This window comes from Aythya ferina, assembly GCF_964211825.1.
Source record: "Aythya ferina genome assembly, chromosome: 19".
NCBI classification, from domain to species: domain Eukaryota; kingdom Metazoa; phylum Chordata; class Aves; order Anseriformes; family Anatidae; genus Aythya; species Aythya ferina.
The window spans coordinates 11,964,207-11,991,803 of record NC_140309.1 but is presented as its reverse complement, the minus strand read 5'-3'; the positions used below and the strand labels follow the sequence as shown (position 1 = coordinate 11,991,803).

General features: G+C 39.5%; 1 protein-coding gene and 1 long non-coding RNA gene across 6 annotated transcripts in view; one reads left to right on the top strand and one right to left on the bottom strand.

Annotated features, from left to right (window-relative positions):
- Positions 1-23,318, top strand: part of NF1 (neurofibromin 1) — a 93,218-nt gene extending 69,900 nt beyond the window's left edge. For 3 of the 5 annotated variants that reach the window (XM_084492950.1, XM_084492948.1, XM_084492952.1), the window contains 16 exons: positions 206-267; positions 394-508; positions 1,384-1,485; positions 3,027-3,167; positions 3,750-3,876; positions 4,451-4,582; positions 5,112-5,247; positions 6,072-6,229; positions 7,087-7,209; positions 7,913-8,040; positions 8,764-8,864; positions 10,283-10,425; positions 11,218-11,264; positions 12,057-12,273; positions 14,277-14,327; positions 18,477-23,318. In XM_084492950.1, coding sequence (XP_084349076.1) covers positions 206-267; positions 394-508; positions 1,384-1,485; positions 3,027-3,167; positions 3,750-3,876; positions 4,451-4,582; positions 5,112-5,247; positions 6,072-6,229; positions 7,087-7,209; positions 7,913-8,040; positions 8,764-8,864; positions 10,283-10,425; positions 11,218-11,264; positions 12,057-12,273; positions 14,277-14,327; positions 18,477-18,619 — 1,926 coding nt within the window. In that variant the 3' untranslated portion in view covers positions 18,620-23,318. The remainder of the gene's footprint in view (positions 1-205; positions 268-393; positions 509-1,383; positions 1,486-3,026; positions 3,168-3,749; positions 3,877-4,450; positions 4,583-5,111; positions 5,248-6,071; positions 6,230-7,086; positions 7,210-7,912; positions 8,041-8,763; positions 8,865-10,282; positions 10,426-11,217; positions 11,265-12,056; positions 12,274-14,276; positions 14,328-18,476) is intronic. The other 2 variants (XM_084492951.1, XM_084492949.1) reach the window with 1 other exon arrangement.
- Positions 23,028-27,532, bottom strand: LOC311421257. Its single transcript, XR_014684767.1, has 2 exons — positions 26,683-27,532; positions 23,028-26,228 (listed from the first exon to the last, which is right to left on the bottom strand). It is a non-coding gene; the product is annotated as an uncharacterized lncRNA (long non-coding RNA).
- Between the last annotated feature and the right edge of the window lie 65 nt (positions 27,533-27,597).

Genomic DNA, 27,597 nt, shown 5'->3' with positions numbered 1-27,597 from the left:
CAGTAGTTTCAGAGACCTAAAATAACTGAATATTCTGAATTAAAATTGAGTGACCTGGCCTAGTGGAAGGTGTCCCTGCCCATGGCAGGTGGGTTGGAATTGGATGATCTTCAAGGTCCCTTCCAACCCAAACCATTCTATGATTGTCTGAAAGTAATACCTTTTCTTCATGTTACATGTATTCAAACAATATAATTCTTTTTAGGCTTGTATGAGAGATATTCCAACGTGCAAGTGGCTGGACCAGTGGACTGAACTAGCTCAAAAGTATGTTGTAGACCTCAAAACATAACCCCTAACTGCCCGTGTAGTACACTTAGACTGTATAATGAAAAGTTGACAATTCTGTTTGTTATATATTTGTTTAATATGGTGTACTCTGTTTCTTCACAGGTTTGCATTCCAATATAATCCATCCTTGCAGCCAAGAGCACTTGTTGTCTTTGGCTGTATAAGTAAGCGTGTCTCTCATGGACAAATAAAACAAATAATCCGAATTCTTAGCAAGGTATATAGGTCTATATCTGTTTTCCTTTGTGACTCATAAAACAGCTAAATTTTTTTTTTCCCTTCAAATATAGAACTCGTTATAATTTCATAATAAATAATTTCTTCAAATATATTCCTGTACAGAGAGGTACCTGATTGGAAATTTAATCTTTGTAGGCCTGGCTTTCTATTTTAAATTAATTTGGTGGCAGTAAGTTTCATCAGTGCTGCTATTTCTAGAGTAACAGTAGTTTTCAATATTGAGCTTAAAATTTGAGACACTTAAAATTTGATCCATAAAACTCAGTATTTAAATAAATGCATTTTTTTCTGATAAGGCATCTGTCTGCATGCACATTATTCACAAGTTCCTTTTTTTAAAGGAAGCTAATAATCTAGTATGTTACAACTAAATACAATGGAAAGCATAAAATTTATGTAAGAAAACTTTGAAATGAGCTACCTAGCTTGGTAATGATACCCATATTTTGTAAATAAAGTTGTGTTCTGTAGGAGGTAAACAGTCCACTATCTAAGTTTCCCTTAAGTACTTTATTAGTGTTCTGTGGACATAAAATTTAATTGAGCAGCATCTGAACTGAAGAATAGTTATTTTGTAGTTCTTGCACCCTGTCCTGCACTCTTCTTTTTCTAATACACACCGTGTAATTGTTTCAATATATTAAATATATCACTATATCAATATCAAATAAATATATCAATATATATCACTAGTGTGCATCATAATTTCTAAAATTCCTTGCAAATTGGAAAAATTAACTTTTGTAAATTAATTGAGAGACACAGTTATTGTTTAAAGCTTTGATCTTTTTTACAAAGCAAAATCTAATTATGGATTCTATTTATTATTATTCTTTTTTTTTCTACAAAAAGGGACTTGAGAGCTGTTTGAAAGGGCCTGATAATTACAATAGCCAAGTTTTAATAGAAGCTACCGTAATAGCACTCACGAAGCTGCAGCCTCTTCTTAATAAGGTAAACGACTGGATTTTTAGAATAAACAGAGAATATGTTTTGTAAATGGAAGTTATAATTGCAAGTATAACTTCAAAAATATAAGGAAGTGTTGTGGTATCTGATGTTCACACTTCATTGCTATGACTGCTATGACTCATGCTTGAAAGTAATACATATAGGAAATGTGTCACAGATGTTTGTGTATGGGACCTGTGCAAGCTTTAAAAAAAGCTTTAGAATGTACTGTTCTGCTTCACCAAACTGGGCCATAGCAATACAGACAAAGGCTATACCACAGTCTGCCTTAATTCTCTCCAAAAGATTTTAGGTCTTGGCTTTCAAATGTGTAATTCCTCATGCATGTCTTTCTGATCATGGCTTCTGATAAATTTTAGTCTTGTCTAATGAGGTATTAATTCAGCCATTGTGTGTTACTGTATGAACTGACTGGCATACCAATAGGTGTGCTGTTAATGAACCACCTTAAAATTTTCTAGTGGAGTGGCATTGTCACACACATCTGAAAGAATATAGTTCTAGGGCATAATTCTAGAAGGGGGTTTCTGGGGAGCATGAATGGGTCTGCAGCTTTCTCATTTGTTAATACATTAGAAAATGTGCTAAAAAAAATCTTACCAACATATATGGCTGGTTTAATATGCATGTTTCACTTTCATGTACATAACAAACTTTTTAGAAGTCTTTGGCTAATCTTGTCTACAATTTGTTTCACTCTGTACTTGGTAGCTTTGCACAGACAGTCTTTGTGTGCCATCTGGATGGCACTGTGGTATTTAAAATTAACAAGAGCAAACAGTTCTGATAGGCTACTTGCACATTTTTCCACCCTGTTAGTGTACCATGAGCAAAGTACACTACTTAGTACATAGTACTTAGTACATAGTACTACTACTTTTCCACCCTGTGAGTGTACCTTTAAACGCATAACCAATGAGTGATGTGACCGTCCTCTACAAGCCTTCCTTGTCTTCCATGCTTATATCACACATTTTCCTGCATGTGGTTTTAGGCAGGGAAGATTACAACAAAAAGTCTCATGTATCTATTGCTAGTTAGTTCTTTGAAAAATCGGCTGCATAAGGGACCCAGGATTTGCTGAATGTCAGCTATTCCTGCCTAATTTTCTGATTTGGAGATTGAATTGCTGGGCCAGTTATATGTGCAGAATTGCAATTCATTTTCAACCTGCATTCCAAGTTGATAACAAAAGATACTGTCTTTCAGTCTGATGTAGGGCAATATGCTTCTGATATTTTTGTGAGCAAGGAAAGGGGTATAGAAGAGAAAGGGATGGCTTCCAGGGGAGGAAATAGAAGGCTTGAAATTAATTTGCTTTCTGCTACTCACCTGTTAAATATATCAGCACTCTGGGCTCATATGAATACCTGTTTTGTTGGAATGGATGTGTTTGAGAACAGAACCTCTGCTACTGTGTTAGTAATGCATATATGAAAACGTGTCAATCCTATTTGTCTTTCACTTACAGGAACTGACTTGAAAGTGGAATCATGGCCTTTTCCTTTTCCTTCTCCTTCCAGGACTCCCCTATGCACAAGGCCCTCTTCTGGGTAGCTATGGCAGTACTGCAGCTAGATGAAGTCAACTTGTACTCAGCAGGTACAGCACTACTTGAACAGAATCTGCATACCTTGGATAGCCTTCGAGTGTTTAATGATAAGGTAAGCGAGCCCTCTTTTAGTAACCAGCTGTGATTAATTGATAATTAATTTATGTAAGCAGTTAGACCTGTTAAAAAGAAAAAAATAGTTCCTTATCCTCTTGAACAGTAGTCAAGCAACTAAAACTGAAATTTGCATTGTGAACTTGCACAATATCAACAGTAAACCTAGAAGCAGAGATGAAGCTCTTATTATTCTGTTCTAAACTGGAACAGAAATGCATAGATATATTCTAATCAAGAGTGCAATTGATATTTTCCTGTAAACTCTTAGAATTACCAAGTTTTATCCCTTAAAAAAATGAGTAGAGGAGTAATTTTCAAAGAAACAAGATACTAGGAAGAAATTCTTTATTGTGAGGGTGGTGAGGCACTAGAACAGTCTATCCAGAGAAGCTGCAGATGCCCCATCCCTGGAAATGCTCAAGGCCAGGTTGGATGGGGCTTTGGGCAACCTGGTCTGGTAGGAGGTGTCCCTGCCCATGGCAGGGGGTTTGAAACTGGATGTTCTTTAAGATCCCTTCTGACCCAAACCATTGTATGATTGTATGCAATACTCTTGTATCTTATTTTTCTGGGTCAGAGCCCAGAAGAGGTGTTTATGGAGATCAGGAGACCACTTGAATGGCACTGCAAGCAGATGGATCATTTTGTAGGGCTAAATTTCAACTCCAACTTCAACTTCGCACTAGTGGGACACCTCCTGAAAGGTAAATACAGATGTTGCTGTTTATTTTTACATGAATACTCTTAATTCATAAGTAAACACAAGCCCAAGAATAAAGGGAATAAAAATGGGTGGTGGATTTTAGGTAACTCAGATCACAGAACAGATAGAAAATTAAATGTTCTTTGACTAAAGGACTTTGCTGGGTTTCCATTATGCATATCCTATCAAGGTTTTCAGTGCAAATGACATAAATTCTTTGCTGTCACAGGAGTGTGTGGCTTCACTTGCTACAGTTCATTATGTCCTCTTCCAAGAATTCCTTCTATGTGTGCCTGTTATTTGGGCTCATTGTTTCTTTTAGAAGACTGATTTGTGAGCTAATAGATAACATATGCAGAGACATTTGTAATTATGTGAAGTTTTTATGCAGAGGGACAGAAATAATAGTCCCAAGTGTGCAATTTATGTTAGTGTGTATTTCCTTACCCTTTATATGAAGCATCCTGAGGACACACTGAAAAATATTTATAAATATTTTTAAAATATTAATGCTTCATAAATATGCATTCAAAAATTAAATACAGTATTTGTTTTTTTTTAACCTCATTTCTTAGGGTACAGGCATCCTTCTCCTACCACTGTAGCAAGAACAGTGAGGATTTTACATACACTACTAGCTCTGGTTAATAAGCATAGGAATTGTGACAAGTTTGAGGTGAACACCCAGAGTGTGGCTTACCTAGCAGGTAAAATTAAACAAACAAACATTCTTTTAAGCTTGTGCTAACTGAAATGAACTAATTGTGGGAATTCTTATGTTATTGGGTTGATTAAAGTTGTATCAATATAAAGGAAACTTATAACTGGAAATGGACAAGAGTCTGGTTAGCCTGAGGTACATCAATCCACAGCTCTTTGTGGACTGAAGGCTTGCCAGCACAGGACCTATTGAGCAACTTTGAAAATATCTGAGTGAGGCTGAAGGTTTCTTGGTTTAAATACTGGAGTGTGTGCTTTAGAGCATTCATATTGGTCTAGAAATAGAAATTGTGACTATATGAGGGCAAATGTTTAAGTCATGTAATTCTAACTGGCTAGGGAATATAATTCTTTTTGTATGACCTACTTTTACTCTGTACATTTCAGTAAGGTATAATTACATCTCTGTGGTCATCTTTGTACTAAGTAAAAAATCTAAATTGAGGGACTGTTGCTTACATTCTTTAATGTGTTCCTGCCATGGAAAACTTACGTTAGCTTTCTTTTAATTTTTAGCTTTGCTCACAGTGTCTGAGGAAGTTCGAAGTCGCTGCAGCCTAAAACATAGGAAGTCTCTCTTGTTGACAGATGTTTCAATGGAAAATGTTCCTATGGATACATATCCCATACATCACAGTGACACTAGCTATAGGTTGGTTGTCTGACTTTTAGATAAAATTTCAGTATCTCTTTCCTTTAGTAAGTTATCTAAAGGTAACCTGTAGTATATAGAAAGCTAAAACCCATATTCGTTAAAGCTACGTGAATGTTCAGCTACATATTGCTGGTTCCTGACCAGCATGCTTCTTGACCAGTGTGCTCAAGAGTCATAGAGGAATTTGTGTATTGAATTTGTATAGATTTAATTTTGAGATCTCTGAAGCTGTTTCAGAGTTTAAATTCTTTGGAAGGTCTTAATCTTTTTGCTAACCCCTTTTTACAAGACCTAATTTCACCTCATTTTTCATTTATATTCTATAAGAAAATTCTGTGTCTTTTTGAGAGCTCCAGGACATATACTAAGTTAATCACTTGGTTCCTGTCATTGGAAAACCTTGACATCTTACAGTCTGTCCATAAATGGCCGCTGAGGTAGCTAGGAAGTCAACCTAGAAGTGACATGCAGAGCCAGTTTGTTTCAATACAGAGTGCTTTACTCGGTACCTGTCTTTTTAGCATCCAGCATGGAGAGCTGCTTATTAAATCTCTTGCATCTTGCCTTATTAGATGCTGATTTCCTTGTGTTTTTGTTATTACTTTATTTTTATCTCTTCAAAATTACATTCATAATAGATTGTTATTTTTCACACATTTTTGCTAGCAAAGTAATTACTATTTCTTAATATGTATTTCTGGAAGTTTAACTTGTTAGAAAAGATGGCTTTAATAAAGGATACTTTGGCTAGTTTAAAAATTAATGCCTAAACATGCAACAGTTTCAAAGATTTTCTTATTTTAATTTCTCTGCACTTTCAGGACACTAAAGGAAAATCAACCATGGTCATCACCAAAGGGGTCAGACAGACATCTGGCTGCCAGTTACCCGACAGTGGGACAGATAAGTCCTCGAACACGAAAATCCATGAGTTTGGATATGGGGCAGCCTTCACAAGCAAACACTAAAAAGCTTCTAGGTTATTAAGATACCTAATTTACTAATTTGTCTACAGAATACCCCAGGAAGTGTTATTAGAGAAAAATTTTACGAGTATTTGTTCTGACTTCAAGTGTTTTTTCCCAAGTCAGAGGAATGTATGTAGTTTCTACAAAATGCAAATAGAGAGGAGTAATTAAGTTCTTTTGATCAGAGAGGGGAGAGGCAAAACAAACAAACAAACAAAAAAAACCCACGATATTCCAGATACCAAAGGTTCATAGTGCTAATTTTCTGCCACCAGCCCTCTGTTAGTAAAACCAAGAAGCTGAGTACTTAAGCTTAGTTGCTATATTGAGTATTCTATTTTACGGTGGGAGAAATGGTCCCAAAACATTTTAGATGTTTTGGAAGCAATCATTTTTTTCTTTTATACTTGGCTTATCAGTGCATCATGTTTACAAGCAAGTCTTAGTATCAAAGAAATGATATGACTTCATTCTCATAACTTCTGGTTACCCTTTTACATTGTGGCATATATGGAAGAAGAGGGACATTTCTTTCATTACAATCCTGTTACTGCTTTCTTTACAGTAATCACATTTTGGCATGTTTATTCAATGTGATGTGTTGATCAGGAAACCATAGCATGCCCACAGCTTACATACTGGAATAAATTGCATGCTATCCTCATATGTATTGTGAAGCATTTTGGAAATTGTGATGGAGAGCGGCATGGTGTGACCATATTTTCTTTACCATCCCTGGAACTGGTGAAAATGTCCCCAGATTCCTACCAATATATTGTAGATAGGATAGCTTGGCCAGAAAATTGGAAATACTTAAGTGTATGGATTTAGGTTTAATGTTTTTAATTTCATGATAAATTGTTTTTAGGTACAAGGAAAAGTTTTGACCATTTGATATCGGACACAAAGGCTCCTAAAAGGCAAGACATGGAATCTGGAATCACAACGCCTCCCAAAATGAGGAGAGTAGCCGAAAATGATTATGAAATGGGTGAGAAACAGGACTAACACTTTCAGAATAACACTAATTATAAATGCTTTGTATATATATACAAAGGATTATTTCTAAATTCAGTGTTTATTTGCTTAGGTAAGGTACTACAAGGTAAGGGAGAAATATCTTAATAATGGCTTGTGGAGAATACAGTCTTCCTTATCACTGGCAATTGAGATTGGAATTAGAGTTGCTCAGTTTGCAGACACAGAATAAGGGGCAGCTACAAAGCACTGTATACAGGAGTGAAATTAAATAAGTAAAATTTGACTTTTTATGACTTACTAAGCCCTAGCTGCAAATTTTTGCAGATGAAAAGTGACATAATGCCTAGAATGCCTCTCTTCATCTTCTCCCACATCTGCTTCCTGTGCCCCCATCCCCAATTGCAATGCAAGACCAGGGTTCTTCTGTTGTATCTGATGTCAGTCTGCCGCCTGACCCTGAATATGGTACTTACCACCCCTGGGCCTGTATTTCACTAAATAGGAAATTGGGGTTACTGTTTACCATTTGATAATACATCCCATGTGACAGCCTAGCGCCGCTAGTATTACAGCATAATTGTTGCTTTTATACTTTATGAAAATTCTGTTGAACTTTGAAGTTTGCATATAACTGAATTTGTTGTGCAAGAGCTAATTTTGTTTTGGTTTGGGTACATTTTTCTTTGGATGAGCTGCTCTTTTTTATCTGGCAGAGACCCAGAGAATATCACCACAGCAACACCCACATCTTCGAAAAGTTTCTGTTTCTGAGTCAAACGTCCTCCTAGATGAAGAAGTTCTGACTGACCCAAAAATTCAAGCACTGCTGCTTACAGTTCTTGTAAGCCTTTTTTCTGTGTATTATTGTATTATTTTCTGATGTTCTTTTATCTTCCAAAGAAGCATGTGTGTTCCTTGCAGTGCTTCTAAATTCACGTGGATCAGAATCAGTATGTAATGTGTAAATCTGTACTTTTGTCGATTTTCTTCAGACTTTCTAGGAATCACTTTTATAAATGTATTTGAAAAATGCATGAGAGCCTATTGTTTTGCAGAACTTGTCCAACAATTGATCCATTTTCCTTGCAGATTTGTTTTATAAACTAATTTTATATAGCAAGAAGGTATCACATATTATATTTTAAAAGTTAAGTGAACGTTTTTTGAAATTCCAGCATGATTCAATTTAAAATTTGACTAACTAGTAATGTAGCTACCAGTATGAGAGTGCTTTCGTCAGATGCTCCAGTACAGTTTGCATTCCTGTTATAATTCACAGAGTCAGTTGCAGTTATGTAAAAAAAAAAAAAAAAAAAAAAAAGGCCTTTTTTTTTTTTTTGCCAAAGTAGAAGCTATTGCCAGTTGTTCTTATTGTGTCCCACGAAGACATGAAGTCACTTGATTCCATGTCTGAAGAGGACAAATTAATGTTCTGTAGTGCTGCTTTTTCTGCAACCCAGAAGTACTAAAATCGGAAACTACAACAAAAAACAAATAAAAAAGCCTGTAACTACTCAAATTCTCCTATTAAAGCATGCTAATTTAATCCTTTACATTATCATAGGCAACGTTAGTGAAGTACACTACTGACGAGTTTGACCAGCGGATTCTGTACGAGTATTTAGCAGAAGCCAGTGTTGTCTTCCCAAAGGTCTTTCCTGTTGTGTAAGTACTTGAAGCTCTGACTTGGCCTTCCTTTAAAAAGTCTCTGGAGCAGACAAGCACGTATGAGGTACTTCTCATTCGCAGGTTACTAGCTGCAATCTGTCCTTGCCTCGTTGAGACAAATGTCCATTGCAATTTGGGAATTATCCTTTTTTCCCTACATTAAATTAATATAATGTTCATGCTAGAATAGGCACCCTCAGATAGCAGTGCTCCAGATGGTCCCAAAGCACTCCTCAGCGCCGGGTTCTGGGCAGGCTGGCAGAGCGTGGGAGAGCGCTGTGTCACTCTTGCTAGGGAGCCGGGCTGTGCACATCAGGTTCTCCTGAAAGCTTTCAGCATCACTGCTGCCATTGTTCTAGTGGCTCAGCATGGCTTTATCACTTACTTGTTACTGTAGGGAGTCAAATTATGTTTCAATGTAGTCATATAGTTTTCTATAGAAGTCTATATGTAGTGTCTCTTAGGTACTATTTTTGTACCAGTTAGACTCAGATTTTTTTTTTTTTAAATAAGTAACCCAAAAAAACTGATTTAAAGTGTGGTTCAACGTACTCTTTGAATGCATCTCTTTAGATATAGGTTAAAAGTAGTATTCACTACAGGCAATATATACAAGGGAAACCCAGCTATCAGAAGGTAAAGTGAGGAGACTTTTAAAACTGACTGGTGCATGATTTTGAAATAATGGTACCTTTTTCTGGTTTTATAAAATAATAGTCAGAATATAAACAAGTTCTGTGAGTTACTGAAATCACATTTGTAAAGAACAGGCATTTTGCTTCAAAAGAAAAAATGCTATTAGGAAGCCTTGCACAGACAGCCCTCTTTCCCATTACAGGGATTTCTCTGAGCTCATGATGTCTTAAAGGGTCAACACAGAGGTAGCTTGAATTGCCTGTATTGTTACTGCCCAAGTTATAAGTTGTTTTTTGTTTTGTTTTGTTTTTTTCTTCCGTTAAATCATGGGGTGAGCTTAACATACGATGTTGTTCTGTCCTCTTCTGTGTAGGCTTAAACTGACTGTCGAGCTTGATGGGCATGATCTAGTGCAGTAATAGTGTGATCAAAGCCTGAGTTCTGCAAGGGAGCTCAAATGAGGCAGTACCCTTGCAAGTTTACAAAACTGCTTTGAAAGTTCACCTTTGACATGCACACAAATCCAGGGAATGATTTTTTTGGTTGAAAATGATAAACATATTTGCAATATAAAATGCTAGGAAAAGAGAATGCTCTGATGGGTCCTGTTGTTACTACAAATTTTCAGAAGTGTTATTCCTCTTAACATCCTTGCTGCATTGTACTTCTAAAATCACTGAACTTTTGAAAATCCCACTTTAACTGCTGTTTTTTAAAGTAGTTGTAAACTGTATTCTTATTTTGTGGGAAAAAAAATAAGCCACTGTTCTTTTCTTTAGGCATAATTTATTGGATTCCAAGATCAATACCCTTTTGTCACTGTGCCAGGATCCGAATTTGTTGAATCCAATTCATGGGATTGTTCAGAGTGTTGTCTACCATGAAGAGTCTCCACCCCAATACCAAACTTCTTATCTACAAAGTAAATATTTTATTTATTTATTTATTTTTTAAACTGCTGAATTTTAAGTTAGACGTGCTAATGAAAAGTTTCTGAATTATTGCAGCCTTAATGAAACAGCAAGTCAGCTTTGCTTTGTGGATGCTCTCCAACTTCATAAAGCCAAATAATAGTTAAGTGTTTGCATATTAAAAAAACAGCTACTGACATGACCATTAAAACTGGTTTTTGTAGTTATGCACCAGCTATTAAAAGTATAATACTCAGTATTCTGTTTCCACTAACCAAATTATACGGTGGTGATGAATGGTGATCTTTAAGTTAACCTTTTAAGTTATGGGTTGATTTAATGATGGGTAAATTTTATAGAGCAACATTTGTTTTTTAACACCTAAGCTTCCCTTTCATGTGACGCTTGAGCACTTAAAACCTAAATATTTTTTATGATCCTTAATCAAAGACTCTCCAGGAAGATTCATAAGAAACAGATGACTATTGAGAAAAAAATGTGGTGATATAATTTCCAAAATGAGATACATATTCACAGGTTAAATTTACTTTTTAAAATATCAAGAATTTACTGCATGACAGTTCTGAGATTTTGAGGCTTTTTAACCCATGTATCTAATAAATTAGAATTCCATCATTTTATCTTATTCAGTTTGGACAAAAATTTAGTATTTTCAGTCTCCAAGTAAAATACTGAATTTCCATGCTGAAGTAAATCCAGGTAATCCTCCATGTACAGTTTCTAATTGTTTTCTGTCAACTGAGAACTGTGTTTTTGTGGTAACATTCAATTTGTTGTTGTAGGTTTTGGATTTAATGGGTTATGGAGGTTTGCTGGCCCATTTTCTAAGGTAAGAATAGTATGCTGTATGTAAGTTCATCAGTGTTTTACCCTTATTCTCTTTATAAAGAACATTGATGCTCCAGGAGGGGTGCAGATAAATGGTAAATTACAGAGTTGATATGAGCAATTAGTACCATAAGGCTCACTTCTGTGTCTAAAACAGTTTTCTAACCTGCAGTGGATATTTTCATAGACACAGTAAAGTTAACTTAACCAAAGCTGGCTACAAGCAGTCAGGTGTGTAAATGCACCTTTCCAGCATTCCTAAGTTCACTACATGTACATCATTCAGAAACTCTTTAGTTTATCATCTCTGTCTTACAGTTTAAGGAATTAAATTGATAAGAGTTATAATTCCATAAGAATAAATTTTGTTACGACAGAAAAAATAAAAGCATTTACCATCTGTACTGCTATCTGTTCCCTCTAGTATTGTAACAAGAAGCAGATGAGCAGGATAGGCAGCGTTCTGGATGTTCAGTTATGGGGCATGAGTAATGAGTGCGGGGCATTAATAATCTGTTAGGCTTGGGTATCTGTGGCACTTAATGAGTGAAACTTTTCTGGCTTTGTAGTTCCCAGCAGTACTGAAATCACACCTACAAGTGATCTTTAATAAGTGCATTTAGATTAATCTGGAAAAGACCACAAATCAGTTCTTGCTTATACTTACCTCAGACGCTTTTTAAAATTTCCAGGCAAAACCAGCATAATCTTAGAGTGAGTTCTGGGGCAAAGCTCATATTGACAGAAAAGTAGAAAGAAAGGAATCAATCTTTTTTTCCCCCATCACCCACAGCAAACACAAATCCCAGACTATGCTGAACTCATAGTGAAGTTTCTTGATGCCTTGATTGACACGTATTTGCCTGGAATTGATGAGGAAACCAGTGAAGAATCTCTCCTGACACCCACATCTCCATATCCTCCTGCAGTGCAGAGCCAACTTAGCATTACTGCTAACCTTAACCTTTCCAATTCTATGACCTCGCTCGCAACTTCCCAGCACTCCCCAGGTCAGTAGCTGTTGTGATACTACATAGGTAAGGGGAATATATTGAATTTACTGTTTATGCAGCCAAGTGCTCAGTCTCATTGTCTTTTGGGGTGCTTTTATGCATCATTGCATTATTGAGTCAAATGAATATTAAACTGTTTGTTTTCCCGTTCCTCCAACTCAGGATGATTTATTATATTAAATAAATTCGTCTGAAATGAGGAGAAAAAATGTGAAGGGTATTTTCCACAGCTGTTACTTCTCTTTCTGCTACTTAAGTAATGGCACTTCAGCTTAGAGGAGACCTTTGTGTCATTGTGGCCATGGTACTGTTGCCTTGTTTTGCATTCCTGGCATCCCATTTGATTTGAGCAGTAAGAACAGGTAAAAGCTGAGGTTGGAGAAGCTTTGCAGATTACTATTTTACGGTGTCATTTATTTGTTACAAAGGCATAATGCAACTGCTGTGTTATGCAATTCATCCTGTATAGAGAAATATTTCTGCATTATCCATACCTGCACTCTGTTAGGGTTAGTTAACAACCAGGTTATGGAAAAGGAAGGTGGTTTGATAGAAACATTCTCATTTAGCATACAGCTAAAAATTATCTGTGATGTTAGAACAGGCAGAAGGATAAAACTAAAGGAGGAAAAATACAGATGGCCATCAATGTGAAAATAAGTACATTGTGGACAGCCTCTTCCCATGTAAATGTAGCATCAGTGGCAACTCCAACAGTTATAAATTGTAATGAAGTACAGCCTATGAAGACTACTTATTTGAATAGTCTTGAATTCCTTCAAAAAGTTAGAAAGTGGATTTGCAGGTTTGTATCTCTTGACTTCAGGTATTTTTTTTTAAGCAGTATTTTAAACAGGAACATTTTAACAAGATTTTTGGCAGATACAGGAGGTCATACATTTAAATTTATTAAAACTTAAATTTCGGATTGTTTAAATAGAATAAAGTATTGCTTTGTATTCATTTTCTGTAGTCTTGTACTAAGAACACAGATACACTGTAAATTGCATATAGGCAAAAACTTTCTAATGGTTCCATTTTTGTGTAACCACACTGGAGGCATCTTCATAAGGAGTCTGCCTGTAAAGGTATTTCAGGCTAGTGAGAAACTGCCTTAAGTGATTTACTATTTTATGAAAGTCTTGTGTTGACTGATTATTTTCCCATCATCTTTCACTGGTTTTTAGTGTCTGTCTTATTTGTTTGATCTTTCTTGATTCATTCTAGCAATTTCAGTGCAAAGCCTTGGTCAAAGATCAGGGGATCTCCAGCTTTCTGAAACTGTGGGCCGGGTCACAACATGGGGCATTTCAACCTGCTCCTCCATCCCACATTTATGATACTGTTCCACCTTAGTCAATATACAGTTTCACTAGTTTAAAGTGTTATGTTAACCAGGGCAACTTTGCATGCTTTGCTTTTTAAGCTGCTTAATTTTATTAAAAATGTAATTGGTCTTCTGGCACTTTATACAGCTCCATTGCTGCATACAGGACTTTTGTGTTCTTGTACACTGATGGTGGTGTTTATTCATTCTCTCCTCACTGTAGAGACAAGAATGAGGGAGTAAGCATATCTGCCAAGATAAAAATCTTTGGTAAAAGAATTATAGAATATGAAGTAAATGTGGGCTGCAGAATTTCTTAAAACAGCACGGCAACTATGGGACTAATATGGAATGCAGACCTGCCATCCGCTCACTCTGATTTGAGAATGACTGAACAAGAAAATCAGGTCTTTAGCAGTGCTGAGTTACTTGGTCACACCGAGTTTAAAAAACGAACAAACAAACAAACAACTTACATCCAAGTACTTTTTTTGTTATGCTAAGAAATATATTAAATTGCAGATAACATGAAAAATAATATTTATTGCATCTGGAAACACATAGGCAAGGTTGTTTATAAATGTTTTGTCTGTCGGCATCTCCACCCCCTCCCCTTCCCCGTGTCATGGACATTATTCACTTATGGTTTTTCTTTCATTCTGTGTCTGTGAAGCTTCTCTGCCTTGCTCTAAATCTGCAGTTTTCATGCAGCTTCCTCATCAAGGTACACTCTACTTCCATCATATTTGCACGAGATACTGCTTGATCTGCTTTAGGGTTGGGCTTGTGGCATGAGAAGTAGTTTACTAATCCTTTGAACACGGGAATGGCTTCAGTATAAGAGCTAAGCTGCTGAATTTCTTGTGTGATGCTGATAACATTTGATGATGTAGCAGACAAAAAAAGTCATTAATGTGTTTAAGGATAATATAAATTTGGTAATAAAGAAGTGGAATCTTGGTATGCAAAATTATTCTGTTGCAGGTATTAAGGTAAAATGTAAAACTGCCTCATATTAGCTGTAATGTTAAAGATGACTTCCTCTGAAGCTTCAGTTGCACGCCACCAGAAAGCAGGCATAAGTTGTTTGGACTAAATTGAAAGAGGCTCACTAAAATGGATACTCATCAACACCATTTGATTTCTGCTTCTATATGGAGAAATATATATATAAAAAGAAAAAAGCTGCAGAAGACTTTTTTTTACTTACACCCGTGGGTTGCTTCCTATTCTCATCATAGATTGTGACTTTTGTAAGCTCACACCCACACAGGGAGTGGAAGGATGACAGCCCGCAGGCAGCTTCTGGCTGGAGTTTTTTTTTCCCTGTGACTGTGGAATAGTGGAGTGTATTTGCTCTCCTTGCTCATGCCGATGAGAATCAATCTCTTACAGGAATGAGGTGTAAAAGTATGGAAGATATAATTTGTAGTAATAGGATTTTGCTCTAACCTTTTTATTTGCTGCCAGACATCCTAACTTTTGCTGCTGGTTGTACTTCGAGCCTCTCCCATTAAAATACCATTCCTGCTATTCATCCCAGTGCTGCACGTGTACTGTAAGTGTTTGGTGTTGTTAAACATGCCTCAGACAATCATTTTGTTGCAGAAGTAATGTGACAGCTACACAAAGATATTGCTACACGAATGATTAACTTGAAGTAGAATCATCATAAAAGTAATAATTGATGGGAAGTATGACTGCGCTAAGCCCAAGTCTTAGATTTATATCTTTGAATGACAGACTGTCCAAAGGTGGTAGAGTAAAGGCTCATAACCCAAGGCTTTCACATGTTGTTGTATGTCAGCGTTAAGCTCACACTGATGGGGTTTGTTCTGGAGCGTTGTTTCACGTGATTCTTTTAGCACAGCATAGTCAGAGTTACCTTGTCCTGCAGAGAACATCTGAGGCTTCTAGGAAAGGTATATGCACTTGGGTATAAATCTTGTCTGTGGTTTCATCCTCATCTTGTACCCCGTAAGCCTCCTCCTACCTCTGTCTGGGGAAGCAGCCATCGTTAAAATTGCCAGACCCACGTGTTCTCTGTGTTTCCTGGTAATATCCTTCTTAGAAAGCTGCTTCTGTAGTTGTTCTTGTTTAAAGTTAATTCTTGGTTCTTCCCCTCTTGATTTGCCAGGGCTTAAATCATTATTATAACTGGTGTCTACTCTCAACTCTTCAAGTGAGTACCTGCATCAGTTCTATTCCTGATGTATCCAAAATAAGCCTACTTACCCCCTCTGTCGATACCTGACAGGCAGTGAGACAGTCCTTAAAACCTTGATCTGTACTTCATATACTTACACTTGTCTTTCTCTTTCTGAGCCAAGGCTCAGTGCTGGGGGGATTTTGATGTCCTTGTATACACACAAATCTTTTCTGGTAGCAAGAATCAACCTCTGCTACTGCGAACTTGAGTTAAATTTAATTTGCTTGTTGTTCTCAAAACTGTAGCTGAAAAGGGCTGTGTGGCCTTGCATTTAGGGTTTTCAGTGAGTACGTGTAGTGATACGGATGCTGTGAGGATGGAGCAGAAACCTTCATCTGCTGGCTGGCCATTCTGTAAGTACATGTAGCTGGTCATCTGCAGGCCTTGAGCCAGGGGATTGTTCCCAGGCCAAGCTAACCAGCCTGATATCCCAGCAAAACTTGGGCTTTTGAGAACTGCATCGAATTGGTGTTGTGTATGATTTTAATTGTAATCATATCTCAACTGGCAGATACTAAAAACCATATTCCAGCCCTGTGACTGCTAATGTCTTATTAAGGCAAGGGTCTGCACTGGTAAGAGCCCCACGGCAGCAGCGCTGTGCATCCAAGTCAGGCACGAACTGCCCGTCTCTCTCAGGCAGGCTCTTTCCATGCACTTTGCAGTGTGCCTTCCCTCTGTAGGTGCCTAAAGACGGTGAACTTGTTTCATTTGTACAGACTTGGTGTAACTTTATGAAGCATTCAGTGCAGATCTCCAGTTATGTTTTTAAATCAATTTGTCAAACAAGACTTTCTTAGCTAGCTGGAAAGCCTTGTTTACCAGAGCGGTCTCCAAAAGGGATGATGCAAATGGTCTCCAAGCTCTGGCCCTAGTGTTTCCTTACTCTTAATTTAGGAGGGCTTCTTTTTGGGGTTATGTATGGAGTATTTTATTTCAAGTACCCACGTACATTCTACCAATGAGCATTTTGGAGTGTGTCCCTTCTGCGAAGGAGGAGCTGTGTCTGCAGGGAGGTGCTGACGCTGCCGTCGGCTGCAGGGGTTGCCAGCTGCCGAAATGGAGCGCTCTGACCGGGATCTCACTGGCCTCTTGGTTACGAGCGAGCTTCCAAGCGTATTTGCAGTGATTTTTGTTGTCACTATGAATGTCAGTATATATTTATGGTTACAATATATGTGTATAGGTAAACCGAACAGCAGTATTGAAGTGCAGATGTCGCACGTCTCCGTTCAGTTCACTCTGGATTTGCACACTGGTTTTACTGCCCAGGTTGTGCTGTGGCACGCAGTAGATAAGAAGTTAGGACAAGCTACTTTGCATGTGCTTAGCACCTATTTTCAAATATTTGCATTTCGATTGCTATTACATGTAGGTGACTGGTGCCTGGAACAAACTGTGAATGAGAAAATGGGATTCTGTAATGGTCTTCAGATCAGGCAGTTCCGAAGGTATTTAAATGGCCATCCGAAATGCATCCCTTTCTCCCCAGGTTGTTCTACATGTCAGGTGTTGTTACAGTGCAATTTCAAACAGCTGGAAACCTTGCAAATATGATACTGTTAGAACTTGATTTTAATGGTACTACTTGACAGACTGTTGGAGAACGGAAAGGCCCGCTGCTGATGGCAGCACGCTTTGTCAAGGATTTTCTTGTTAGAGTGACAAAGGAAGAAATTCATCTTCAGATCCTTAATGCACATTCAGCTTAAGTAGATGAATAATGCCTACCTAAAGCATCTTTTTAATAAGTAGGTTCTGAGAAGAAAATTTAGCAATTTCCCAGACTGGGCAATTCAGTGCATCTCTGATGTGCATGCATCTAAATCATATCGATCATCTCCTTTTTCTTTACACATATATGTGCTATTTCCAATATTAAATAAAATTGCTATTTCTCTTTGGCTAGAGATGACTCGATGGATTCAGTGACCACTTCATAACCCCTGTGTATTTTCATAGTGTTGTGACGTATTGAAAGAAATCAGCCCGTGTCTGCGGAAGTATTTTGTCTTTTATTCTTGGACGCAGCTTGAACTAACAAATCCAGTCTGCAGCTTAAAAAAAAAGTTAGCACATGGAGGTGTTTGGTCAGGTCAGAGGCTGTGCGTTCCCTGAGCAGAGAGTCATACGTTTGATCCTGAAAAAATGATTTTTCATATTACAGAACTGCAGTAAATCAGCTGTATCAGATCTCTCATTTACGAGTCGTCATCACCAGTAAGGCTGTGTTATGTCTTGCTATAACAGTTACAAGTTTTTTCGTTTTTGTTTTTGTTTTTTTTTTTTAATAAATTGTTCCTCAGATGTCTGAAGTGCTTTCCCAGCTAGGGCAGCACCGCTGGTCGCTTGCGTTACGAAGGGCTGTTTCCGCACTGCCACCTGTACGCATGGCAGAACTGGGCCGTGTCTCGAGCACAGCGTCACCGACCGTCACCGTGTCGCCGGTACCTGGCCGTTGCGTGGTCCGGAGGGCGCTGCCTGGCAGGCGCGGTCTCCGTGCACCCTGCGATGCCTTTATTTTGGCGTCAGAGGCGTCACAGTTTGTTGTACCACATAGGTGCCTACATGCTAACCCGTTTATTTGCAGAAGTATCTGTCCTTAGAGCATTAAGCCGCAGGGTGGGCAAAGCGGGGCTAACCTCCGTCTGTGTATTTCCCCAGGGATCGACAAGGAGAACGTGGAGCTCTCGCCCACCGCCGGCCACGCCAACAGCGGGAGGATGCGCCACGGCTCCGCCAGCCAGGTGCAAAAGCAGCGAAGTGCTGGCAGCTTGAAACGTCACAGCATTAAAAAGATTGTGTGAAATTTGGGTTTGTTTTTTTTTGAAACTGACTGACGTACGTGGGCCTCTTGCAAAGGGCCCCCCACCAGTTGTGATGCTGCACTTAATTTTTAAAGTTCCCATCCTGTCAGCCATGTTGCCAGATGATCAACTCCTGAAACATTGCCTGAATTTTAATGCCTTTTTCTTTTCTTCTGTTTTTGATTTAAGCCAGTGTTTCAGAACCGCTTATAGATCCTGACGGACTTTGTAGCCGAAGAAAGCGTGGAGTTCTTTAACACTGCAGTACAGTATCTTGTCCAAATATGAAAGCCATTTTCCATAGACGGTTCTACCTTGCTTCTGTGATATGCCTTGTTTGTTTCTTCTCTGAAGGAAAGTGTTAATACTTAATCCTGTTTGCACACTTGTCAAGGTAGTGGCTTTATGAGCCGGGGAAGTTCCTATAATTCTGGTTTTAATTCAAACCTGTAGGATTTTTAGCTGTGGACTTTTTTTTACCATGCTTAAAAGAAACTTACGATAGCCGCAGTACAATGAGCTTAACCAGAAGTGGTTGATTAGATTAAATTTCTAGTAATTAGCAATAAATTTAAAGAGGACAAGGAGGCCGCATGAGTCTCTTCATTCCCCAGACCATAGCTTCACACACTTGGACTGTATATGGACCAGACTGGACAAACTGGCTTTTTTCCAAAGCAATTTTTTTTTTTTGCTGTACTTTAACTGCACTAAAGAAGGTTGGATAGTGGAAAGAAAATCATCACAAACTGACTATTATGGTGTCATTGTAGCAATGTTGAAAACGTATTGCTTCTTTCTTCCATTTAGCCTATACTTTAGTTTTGCCCTTCCCACCAATATGCACCTTCAAGAAATTCCTGGCAGAAAAACCATTGCGGTATGGAGGGGAAAATTTTATGAATTAACTTCCAGCTCTGGGAGGTTTTTTGGCAAAGCTGCTTTTGCGCTGCCCAAGCAGTGACATAAAAACAGTAATGTTTGCTTAAGGTACATGAACTTAAAAAATAACTGACACTTTGTCAAATCCAGGTTACGTTTGAATGTTTGCAGTGCAATTTCTGGTATCAGTACAGACGTTTGCAGTCAAACCTGTCTTGCAGAACTTTCAAGGGGGTTCAGTTTGCAAGGGTTCGTACTTGGGGGTTATACAAAACTGAAATTGCTATCACTGTGAAAGCCACAGTATCACTTGTCAGCCACAGTAGTGTATTAGCAATGGATGACTGTGATAATATGCTGCTATGCTGAGTGACATGTAAAGATGTGGCACTGGGTGCTACAGATGCTACCTGCACGGACTGAAAACGTGCGGAGTGTTGGATCTCAGCGGTGAACAGAAATTCTGACAAAAAGGCCTGTCATCCAGGTGCTCATCTTAGGGCTAAGTATATCTACTGCTAACAACAGCTGTACTTCCTAGTTTGAGATCCCTGTTGTATGTTAGAAATTAACAATTTATAAGTGGCTTTAAAGGAGAAAAAAATATCCACTATATAATAAAAAGGAAATCCTCTAGTGTAATTTTATTAGTGGCTTTCAGTAAATCAAACTCCACAGCTAAATTGTTAGAGAATGGTACAATTAAGTGTTCAGATTTTATTGATATAGCACGTAATTCACATGTATCCACACAGTAACAATGTAACATTTATGTAAATAAAAATGCCTTTATTGTATTGATTCATAAAATAACAACTTAATTTTTTTTAATTCGTTTACAGTCCTGGAAGAACTATGAACACAAACTTAATATGCAAATAGTTTGCCAAAACAAGAGGAAAAAGTAGAATTAGCGATCTTGAAATAGATACATTGGAAAATATTAAGACTTGTGCAATTAACCAAATCTTTTCTTCTCGATTGTGTAGAAGCTGCAGTAGAAACATGATTACTGAACTGATACAGATCTATGAAAGGGATTATGAGGCTAGAAGTGAATTTAGGAATAGAGCAGTGACTCGTGCCATGTTTTTAAGCTGCTATGCATTTGTAATTTGGGGAGTCACTGATTTAAAAACCTTTCTCATCTCATACATCAAATTGCTAATAGCTGCCTTTGGTGTCACTGTCAGTTTGCTCTTGGTTATACTGAACCAAGCTAATTCCAGCCCTTTCCATTTTAATGAAGACAATGAATTGTTGAAGCCTGAAGACTTGTTCTTGCCATAGGTTGGAAGAAAAAAGAATATCTTGTAATTTGCTGGTAGGAAAAGGTAATTTTCAGTTTCCTCCTATGAGCGAATTTTCTTTAAAAAGAAATAATTCCAGATGAACTACCAAATCAGTTTTGTTAGGACTGAGTACATTGCAACTCTTCCAGTATTTTGCATTGCTTATATAAAAAAGGTGTCATTAAAATAGAATTAAGCAGTCTTAGAAATACAAGTAATGCAAAATCAAAATGGACAATTATTAAAATCACCTTTTGTGTGAGAACTAGAACTAGAAGCTCTCAGTCCTGGCTGAAAAAAAAAAATTAAAAAAATATAAAGCAAGTCAATACAATTTAATTTGTTCTATATTTTGGAAGGTAGGGGAGTCATTTAATTTTTTCACTGCATAGTTCAGTGAGAGGACCTGAACTTTTTAGAGCAGGGGTGTCAAACGTGTTAGGTAAAGAGAGGTGAATTTTGGTGTAATTATAGTCATGGAATCATAGAGTGGTTTGGGTTGGAAGGGACCTTTAAAGCACATCCAGTTCCAACCCCCTGCCATGGGCAGGGTCACCTCCCTTAAATCAGGTTGCTCAAAGCCCTGTCCTGCCTGCCCTTGAGCACTTCCAGAGCTGGGCCATTCACAGCTTCTCTGGGCAACCTGTTCAGTGCCTCACCACCCTCACAGTGAAGAATTTCTTCCTTATATCTAATCTAAATCTCCCCTTTTAATTTAAAACTCTTCCCTCATGTCCTACCACTACACTCCCTGACAAAGAGTTCCTCCCCAGTTTTCCTGTGGGCCCCCTTTAAGTACTGGAAGGCTGTTGTAAGGTCTCCCCACAGCCTTCTCCAGGCTGAACACCCCCAGCTCTCTCAGCCTGTCTTCATAGGAGAGAGAGATGCTCCAACCCTCTGATCATCTTCCTGTCCCTTGTTTGGACTTGCTCCGAGAGGTCCAAGTCTGTCTTAATTTGGGGGCTGCAGAGCTGAACGCAGCGATGGCCACTCTAGGTGGCCACAGTCTAGGGCCAAGATTTAATTCAGGGCCGTGTGTGCCCTGATACACAGCAAAGTAATCTCCCAGTGCCAGTATTCAGGAAGTTCGCGCTTAGATCAAGGGGGAAAACATGGCCTTTCTTTAATAATTAAACTTTTGTTAGTAACTGGTTGTTCAGTGCCTTATCATTCATCACTTAGAAAGCCTGCTCCCTGTAGTAGCCCTTGCTGTTACCTTGCCTGTTTGGTTTCTTTTTCACAGCCTTCTTTATTTGTTCCCTTTTCCTGTTCTGAATGTTCCGCACCTTGCTCTGCTTCCTTCCCTGAGCACCACTCTCCATTCCCAGTCCAGCCTGCTTCAGTTCGCTCCCCATCCTGTCACTCCATTGACCTTAGTGATCAGCAGTTGGTTGCTGCTGCTGATGCTTCAGGCTTGAAACCTGATCTAAGAAGTGGGAGACTGAGCTCAGACCTTCCAGTCACTGCTTCAGGCAGCCTGCAGACTACAGGGCACTCACCACTGCACGGGTTACCTTAGTCACGGTTTGAAGATTACCTCTGCAGCCATGGGGTCTGTGTACTTTAAAATGAAAACTTAATTTCAGAAAAATCTGATTTTAACACGTGGACCATGTAACTACATAATGGGGACTGTATGTTTGACACCCCTGTTTTAGAACATGCTATCCATTACGCACTAACTACAGTACAGTACTGTAAAGATGATTAACATTTTGTGTTTGTATTTTCCCTGACTTAAAAATAATTCAGTAGTATTTGAATAGTGCATAACCTACCTGTTAATTATGCCGATGTTTCTGCTTTAATGTGCATGAGGTTTCCAAGAACAGGAAACATTTCAAATAAGTATTTTGGACTGAGCACCTGGGAGCATTCCAGTGCTCTATTCCTAACTGGGTTGTAGGTTTTAGGGCTTTTTGTTTCGTTCTAAGGTTAATTTTTCCAAATGTAATGAAGCACGTCTTACTGTTATGCAACAAACTTACCACAAAAAGTCACTTTTAGTGTTGGTCCCACAATTTTTTTTAATGCAGTATATTCACCTGTAAATAGTTTTTTTGTGTAAAATTTGACAGAAAAGTATATTTACTACACTGTAAATACATGTGACAATATATTGTATTATTTTGCTTTTTTTGTAAAGCAGTTAGTTGCTGTATATGTATAACATACAAATTTGATTATTCTAGTGTTAGTAACTGTTAACTACTACTTCTCCTTCCTGCTGTTGCGTTACATCATTTAAAAAAAAAAACATGCTGTGTACTATAAACCTACACTGTGTATGATATCTTACTATTTCCATTTGGGCCTCAACTTTGAAAATGTTTCCTTGATTCACAAGCCTGTTCATAGCGCAAGCAATTGTGCATCAGCAGGCAAGAGCCATGCTGATTCAAACACAGTTGGTAACTGTAGGCAAAAATGGTAGAAACCTGGTTTCTGATAATTGTTGTTCACCCCACTCCCCCCTCATGTATGTACGTTCCCTTTTTTTGAAGTAAAATGTAAATTCAACCTGCTTCAAGTTGTTCGAAGGTCATTCACTTGTGGTATGGGATAAGGTCGGTGTATTCTGAACTCCTTTTCCTGTTTCTTGGAGCAGTGATAGTTGGATGGGTTTGAAATTGAGATTTGAAAAGCCACACTGGGGAAAACTAGAATCAAGTTTGAAATCCATTGTCTTGGATTTCTCTTTCCAGACAAATGTGCTTCTGTGTGTGTGATCTTGCATGGTCCTAAGTAACAACAAAAAATTGTTTGCCAGCAGATAACTGAGGACAGAATTTGGACAGAATAAAGCCCATTGTCATGAATTTCACATCACTTCAATAATATGATCGTAACTGAAATAAGCAGAATATTTCTTTTTTAAATGTAAATTCAATATTTTAATAAAACAGCTACTTGGTCTTTAAAGAACATTTCAGTATAATTTGTCCATCTGGGCTTTTTCTAGCTTAGAAGCCTGAAGTTTCAACTGTCAGGCAACTTTTATGATACTCAAATCTATTTTTCCTTTTAGGAGACTGTATTACTTTCCTATTAAAAATGTGTAAGTACTTACATTCTGGCTTTCTGAATCATAAAAGGATGTAAAAACACAAAGTGTGACTGCATTGGCTTCTAAGACGTCTTATTGTTCCTGCATAATAAATACATTATTAAGCCTGCTCAGTTGGAAGTACAACCAGTCGTGCAGGCGTGTATGGCTCAGCTGCCTCGCTGCCACGTTCCTGGGGCCAGCAGAGACTGCAGGAATAGACGAGCAGCAGTCTCTGAACTCCTGTCTTAGAGGAGCTCTTGGATTCACATTTTCTGCCTAACCAAACAGTGTCAAGAACCCTCTCTTCACACACGCAATAAAGTAGACTTCTGGTCTCTAAATGAACCCCGAGATTAGTGCAAACAGTGAGAAAACACAAGCTTTGTCTTTGTCTCCCCTACATGTGTCTATTGGCCACACAAAAACAACCAGGTAACACAGACAGGCACAAATGTTGCACTGAGGCAGGTATGTCTGAAGGTAACTGCCAGGATTAGCCCCATCTCAGGCTGCTTCACAACTGCGAGCAGCTGGTTTAAGAAAAGGCGTCGGACGGAAAGGGAAGGCGCCGTCCTATCTGTTATAGTAAGCTGCTGAGGGCTGGGGGGAGAGGGTGTTGTTCTTTGCTGCAGTCGGCTGACCCCAGAATGGCTTGGAGCTGTCTGTTGCCACGACCAGATACTGTTCTGGGTTAAAAGCTACTTCAGAAAAATGCCCACGTGCATGAGATACAGGTAAAATCTGGTCCTGTACATCCTCCCATAGGGTTGAATTCTACTGCAAGTCGGTCACTTGCACGATTGTCAAATGCTTTTTATTTTTCTTTCCTCCCCTTAGGTCCATCTGGATTTTAAAGATGGGCAGAAAACACGTGAACCTAAATAGATTTAATGTGCCCGGGCACACAGTGTCACAGAAGTAAAAACTAAAGCCAGTCTCTTGTTATGGAGACTGCTACTGACCATTCCCTTTCAAACCAACCGTGTTCTCTTCCCACCAGTAAAACTCATGATTTATATGTGTGAATCCTGTGCGTCTTGGAACATTGGTTGCTTTGGGTGACTGCTGGTACGCTTAACGAGTTCTCAAATGAAAGTAAATCCCAGGGTTGTGTGGGTGGCGAGCGTAGAATAATGCCTCCTGTGATGTGACTTGTTAAAACAAGTACAAGCTTGCTGTTCAAAGCAGTAATGGAAAAAAAAGTCTGGCAACTACATCTTTAGGCTTAGTCAAATGATAAAACTATAAATACTGACAAGTAACTCTATGTTCAAGCAACTCCCACTGATCCATTAAAACAATTTTTTTTCTCATAGCACACTGTCCTTCAGAAACCTTAGGTCTACTCCACTGCTGCTACCCCTGGTTAGCATTCTTAGAGAACAAGCTCTGCACAGGAGATCTGGGTGCTCCATAGAACGGCTTTCTTGAGCCAAACACAAATTGGTTGTGCCGACCACGGCCTTGGAAGATACAGGTAAATGACGTGGCTGGGTCCTGAACAGGCGGATCAGAGACAGACCTGACTGGGACTGAGTTTTCCACGCTCTAGCTTATTGCCTCAGCCTCCTGAGGCTACTTTGGTTCAAGATACAGATATAAGATGCCAGGTCAGTGGGGCAGTGACCTGGCCTCTGCCTTACCTGTCCCGGGCTCCATTCCTTTTACCTTAATTTGCTTTCTCTCAAGTGCCTTCACGTGCTGGCTGTGCCCTCCCTACCTGCACTATCAGCCAGGGTTCCCTCCCCTTCTTGGTGAGTCTGTTTCCGTTTACTAACTGCTCCCAACCTCTCCTAGAGCTCACTGCAAGCCATTCTCAGAAAGAGGCCTGCGGTGCATTTCGTGCAGTGCCAGGCAAGTGAAAGGTGAGGCCTTCAGCTCCTCACAGTGACGGCACATGCAAAAAGGGTGCAGGGAAGAGCTCTGCACAGTCTGCAGGACCCACCCACCCGTCTACACACAGGCATGACTGAACACGGGCCAGACACAGGGCACAAAGTGGCTGTGAGCCAAAGAGGTTGGTTCAGAGCAATGCAAAACATACAAAGGCATAAAGGCCCCACAGTGCAAACAGGCGTGAGGCCACTGAGGTGGAAGGACAGCAAAACAAGGGGAGGAACTTTTGTATTTGCCCAAAACACTTGGCATCTAGGTCTCCGTGAAACAGGGATTAAACACAAAGGCCTTGTCGGTGCTGCTGAATCCTGCTGCGCTATAGGTTACTTACATGAAAAGCTGCTCATGGAAAGAGAAGAGGCCGTCACCAGTTCTGCATATTCTGTCCTTCAGAAAGCTGCACTGCATCTTGTCCTCCAGGTCTGATTCTCCTCTGCTCTCCCTCCAGCCAGGCCCATCCCTGCTTTTAACTCCTGGTCTCACGTAGTTCCTGGAAGAAGGAAAAGTTACCTTCTGAAGGGCATACCCATCATCAATGGCAGCGCAAAGACAGCCGTGCTGCTCCAAGCCAGTCCCACGCAGAGGTTGGCAGGGCTGGCAGAGGCAACGCAGCCTCACTCCACGGCAGCTCTGCTGCTGCTGCTCAGGGCCGAGGGGTCCCTCGTGGCCGTGTGAGCAGGGACCTGCAGCGTTGGCACAGCGCACCCAGCGCTGCTGACAGGAGTGTGCGGGCTCGGCCAGATGAAACCAGGCTCACCTGAGAGCAAGGAACCTGCTCCAGCACTCTGAGGATTCATCAAACGCCCTACAAAGAAATTTAGCAAGTACGCTTCTGTTGGCCTTACTTTTCCAGTTCTGTTTGAGATGTTAATGGGTAGACCTGTAATTTACAACAAAGGCACAGGTAAAGAAGGCAAGAATAAATTGGCCTGGAGGGTGCTTACCTGTTCCTTTCTCATTTTCAGTACTCCTTTTATTTCATATGGTGCCAATCTTTCTTACCAGGAACATTTCTTTGCTTTTTAAATCATCGTGAAGGTTGAACTAGCAGCCTAGAGACCTGCTGCCCACTCATGAAAAATTCAGAGACACGGCCTGTTTCTGTAGGACCGTGACTTGTCAGACACGGAAGCAGTTACTCCTTCTTTTAGCAGTGTTTGCTCTATTTGACTTATCATTATAACATTATTACTCAAGAGAGCATATTTTTGGTTTCCCTATAGTAAATTTGGTGGATTTTGCTATAAGGGCTCAGCTATGTATTGCACGCAGAGAAAGATACCCTTTCTGTCCCAAAAGCTTAGTGTTTATAGTCACCAGGTCTGACACTTTGTGACCTTTGATAAATCTAACATCTTATGATCAGGCACCATAAACGCCTGAATTGCCCAACCGTAACAGCCAAGGATGGCCGTCAGTTAACGGCATTCTCAGCGTACGATCTGCAGATTAAGGACATTAAAAGGGCAAAGTCTCAGCGCTGTGGCATGTTCTTCACCTCGGGCCGCACATTTTATGGCCTGTAAGCAGATTTCAGCATTCATCTCCGACTGCCCTCACCACAAAGATTTGGGCAAAGCGGGAGCTCTTCACAGAGCAGCGCTTGGGGGCTGACAGCCCTGCTGAGGCACCTTTGTGATTTTTCTGCCACTCATTCCCGCTCTCTAACGCACCGCTCGCTGCTACACGTGTAAACAAACAGCCGAGCGATTCTAACTCCGGCCATGCCGTTAGTTATGCCGAGGAAATGCCCCCCTGTCCCTCAGCTCCCCCCTCAGTTCCCTCAGGCGCTCCCTGAGGCGCCGCTCGGGGCTCGCAGCGCGCATGCGCACGGCAGGAGGAGGAGGAGGGGGGCGGGG